Source organism: Mandrillus leucophaeus, unplaced genomic scaffold (assembly GCF_000951045.1).
Source record: "Mandrillus leucophaeus isolate KB7577 unplaced genomic scaffold, Mleu.le_1.0 Scaffold420, whole genome shotgun sequence".
NCBI lineage: Eukaryota > Metazoa > Chordata > Mammalia > Primates > Cercopithecidae > Mandrillus > Mandrillus leucophaeus.
In genome coordinates this window covers 1,262,569-1,266,537 of record NW_012104477.1, presented here as the reverse complement: position 1 = coordinate 1,266,537, position 3,969 = coordinate 1,262,569, and the positions used below count along the sequence as shown (strand labels likewise).

General features: G+C 46.7%; 1 protein-coding gene across 3 annotated transcripts in view; it reads right to left on the bottom strand.

Annotated features, from left to right (window-relative positions):
- ABCC8 (ATP-binding cassette, sub-family C (CFTR/MRP), member 8) overlaps positions 1–3,969 on the bottom strand; it is a 100,758-nt gene that overhangs the window by 35,015 nt on the left and 61,774 nt on the right. For 2 of the 3 annotated variants that reach the window (XM_011992945.1, XM_011992944.1), the window contains exon 17: positions 87–122. In XM_011992945.1, the coding sequence (XP_011848335.1) occupies positions 87–122 (36 nt within the window). The remainder of the gene's footprint in view (positions 1–86; positions 123–3,969) is intronic. The other variant, XM_011992946.1, reaches the window with a different exon arrangement.

The window sequence follows — 3,969 nt, the reverse complement described above, 5'->3', positions numbered from 1 at the left end:
AGCATTCCCCACCCACAAGTCCCCCGCCCCCACTCTGCCCCTTCCCTTTGTTGGGACCCACTTCTGACCCAGTCCCAAGGCTGTACCTGGGATCCTCTCCTGTCTCGCTGTCAGGAAGGCTGCTGGGACACAAATGGGAAAGACCAACACCAGTTAGTTCCCACCCCAGTGCTGTTCCATCACGTTGGGTCTTAGGGGTGAAGGAATCCCTACCCCTCTCATCCTCCCACCCATTCCCAGGGTTTCCAAATGACCTCTGTGGGGTCAGAAACCACCCTTCTCAGTCTCTGTCCCTCCCACAGCACCTGGATGGGTAACCTCCAAATAACATGTGCTAAATCAGCGTTCCTGGCATTGACTCGGAGCAGCAGTGAGGCTGGCTGGGCATCAGGAGCATTTTATAGTTGGAAAACTAAATCTTAGGGAAAGTGAGAGGACAAAACCATTTCTTATAGTGTTTTCCACACTGTGGATAGGGACCCAATCACTGGGTCTGGAATAAGTAGGCGGCAAGTGCATTAGAAGAAAAAGAAAACAAAAAAAAGGGATAGATGAAATCAGTGTGTACTGCATGTGGTACTATATTTTTCGTGATTTTTTCTCTTGTTTATAAATGCATAAATATAGTGGACTGTAATGTCAAATGCTTTTCATAGTGTGGATTATGATAACTTAAAGAACACTGAGTGAGGTAACTTGAATTGTGATGGCAATTTTGCCAGTGCTGTATCGCCTCCCCTAGGACACCTCTCAACCTTCCAGAAGCAGCCACTTGCCAATGAAATATATACTTCTGACATGAACATTTGGGGGAAAAAATCTTTATTTTCACACAGATCTTACTTTAATAATACTAAAAACAGCTAAAATTTATTGAACTTTTATAAGCACCGTAGTAGTATTTTCTCTCTCTCTCTCTCTCTCTTTCCCTCTGTCCCTCCCTCCCTCCCTCTCTTTCTCTTTTAGACAGGGTTTCACTCCTGTTGCCCAGGCTGGAGTACAACGGCGTGATCTCAGCTCACTGCAACCTCCACCTCCTGGGCTCAAGTGATCCTCCTGCCTTGGCCTCCCGGGTAGCTGGGATTACAGGGACGCACCACCATGCCTGACTAATTTTTGTATATTTTTTTGTAGAGACAGGAATCTCCCTATGTTGCCCAAATCCTCCAGCTTTGGCCTCCCAAAGTGCTGGGATTACAGGCAGTGAGCCACCGTGCTCAGTCACTACTGTCTCTTTATAAAGCTCAAAATAACCATATGAAGGAGGTTTATTTTGTTCACCCTCACTTTACAGATAAAGAAAGTGAGGCTCAGAGAAAGGCTAAGTAACTTGCCCAAAGTCACACAGCCAGTAAGTAATGGAGAAATAGCTCTGACTCCAAAGTTCATACTCGTAAATGTCGTGGTACATTACTCCCCTGTGATTTCCCATGCCATAGCTCTGATAAATGCCCCTTGTTAGGAGAACCAGGATGGACGAAATTAAGGATGGAAATGAGTCTGATGAAATTTCCCTCCCGCTAAGGGTCAGGTGACTGACTGGAGATTCTGATGGGTATGTAGTCCTCAGTCCCCTCTTTTCCTGTTTTCTAATCTTTGTGCTCTCATTTTATTATCTTAATCCAGCCAAACTTCGCATTCCCTAACCATCAGATTGCTGTAATTTACAATTTACAGACAAGCTGGTAACATGAGACATAAAAACCCAAAGCTTACAAATTCCAGCTTTGTGGCCACAGACTAGATAAGCTTATCTCTGGAGTCTTCCTGATGTGACTACTTCCAGAGTAGCAGAGGTGGTTATTTATGCATCTGTGGCATCCCCGAGGACCCCAGCACACAATAAGCTCTCCCTGCTCTAACTCAGTTTGCAACATTGTCTGCACTGCTCAATTAGCCCTCATAATGGAGTACCTTCCTTTCTAATCAGCTCCTGTGTAATTCGTTCATCCCCAGTGGGATTTTAAGGCAGGAAGAACATCTTTTTCAGCCCTCATGGTGCTTAGCACATGACAGAGCTATATAATGAATGGAAGTTGGTAACAGATATATTAATCATTTGGGAAGAAGAAAGGGAGGGACTGGCTCTCATTGCTGGCCTTCCCTGCGCACTGTGAGAAGTTGTTTGCAAACAACTCATCATCTCATCCTTACAACCCTATAAACCCTATCCCCATTTTACACATGAGGAAACTGAGACTCAGAGTTTGCAAATGTGACGGAGCTGGGAAGAGGAGAAGCCGGGGTGTGAATCCACGTTCTTCTCTTTCCAGTGTAGCCCCAAGTCTCCTCCAATGAGCCGCCCCAAAGCTTTGTATCTGTTTTAAGCTGAAAAGTAAAGAATGGTATGTCTGGCAGGCACCCTCTCACACTGATTGCTGGGGTCCTTACAAGAGTGCTGAGGGCATTCGATTCCTCCTCTGCCTGCACTCTAGGGATGAAGTACACAGCTGAAAGCATGAGTCTCCAAGTTCCCCAACCGCATGTCCTTCCCTCCAGCTCACTAGGAGCCGGCATATGTGTGGCAGCCTGAATCAGGGCACAGAGGCTGCCTTCCAGGGGCTCACACTCTGGTAGGGCAAATCAGACAGGTACCGAAGTCAGGAAGTTATGAGGGCCAAAAGAAAAGTAGGACAAAGTATCAGAGAAATTTTGGGGAAAAGTATACACAAATGCATATGCAAATGCATAAAGAAAAAACTGGAAGCCTCTGGATGAGGGGATATTAGGTGGTTTTTATGTTCTGTATGCTTGTGTTTCTTTTCTAATGTAATGTGCATTCTTTTACAGTCAGAGAAAAAACATAATTTTTAAAAGAAATTTGGAGGAGGAAGAAATCTGAGAAAATGAGTAGAGCCTCATAGAAGAAGTCATAACTGAACCAAACCTTAAAGAGTGGGAAGCATTGAGACGCTGGAGGTGAAGGGAGGGAACTGTAGGTTAAAGGAAGAAGCAGCATTTGATAACAGGTGCGAGAAGTAGGAAAAATATGGGCTCTGACATTTGAATCCCAGAGGCTTTTTCCACTCACTGGCTGTGAAATCTGAGGCAAGCCCTTTTACTTGGAGGAGCCTCTGTTTCCTGATCTACAAAACGGGGGTGAAGGCACAGACTTCACAGTGACACTGGAGAATGTATTACAGCTCACAGCTGGTTAGGGGGCAGGTTGTAGGCTTGAAGAACTAGGAGGAATTGTCTTTTCAGCTCAGTGCTTGGCCACAAAAGTACAGGGAGAGGGGGAATCGAATACCCCCAACACTCATTTAAGACCCGGTAATAAATAAAAAGGGAAAAAGTGGAAACTGAGGTTCAAAGAGTGAGCTAGGATATACAGGGCTCCACAGCCCATTCATCCTGCCCAGACAGGCTTGTCGCTATTCTGAAAGGTTACCTTTCACCCACAGGGTCCTTTCCAGTTGATGTCATTGGGTCCCAAAGCCAAATCTCTGAGAGAGGAAAGGTAGAATTTTACTCATTGTCCAGACAGTGAGTCTGTCTCAGAGAGGTGGAGTAACCTGCTCAAGGTCACAGAGCTAGCAAGTGGCAGCATCAGGACTACAGCCAGGGGCCATCTGGTTCCCACGCCTGGATGGTCACTTCCACAGAGCATCCCTTCTCCTGTCTGTCAGCTGTCTCACCACACCTGCCTCCTCCAGGAAACCCAGGGGCACTTGAGCCCCTGACTTCAGCTCCCCAAAGGCTCCAGGAATTGTACAGGCAGATGAGACCAGGGTCATCCTGAGGGAATTCTTTTTCTCTCTTCCTGGGGAGTCAGGGCTCTTGGCAGGCAGCATCCACACCAACCACCACAGGCAACAGCATTGCAGCAGCGAGCTCCAGTGAGACTGCATTGCAGCTCCTCACAGGGAAGTGGGAGCCTCTTCCCCACCCTGATCCTTTCCTCACGGCCCTGGTTCCTGCTGATCCCCTGGGAGCATTTAAAGTCACTCTACTGTGGATATTAATGAC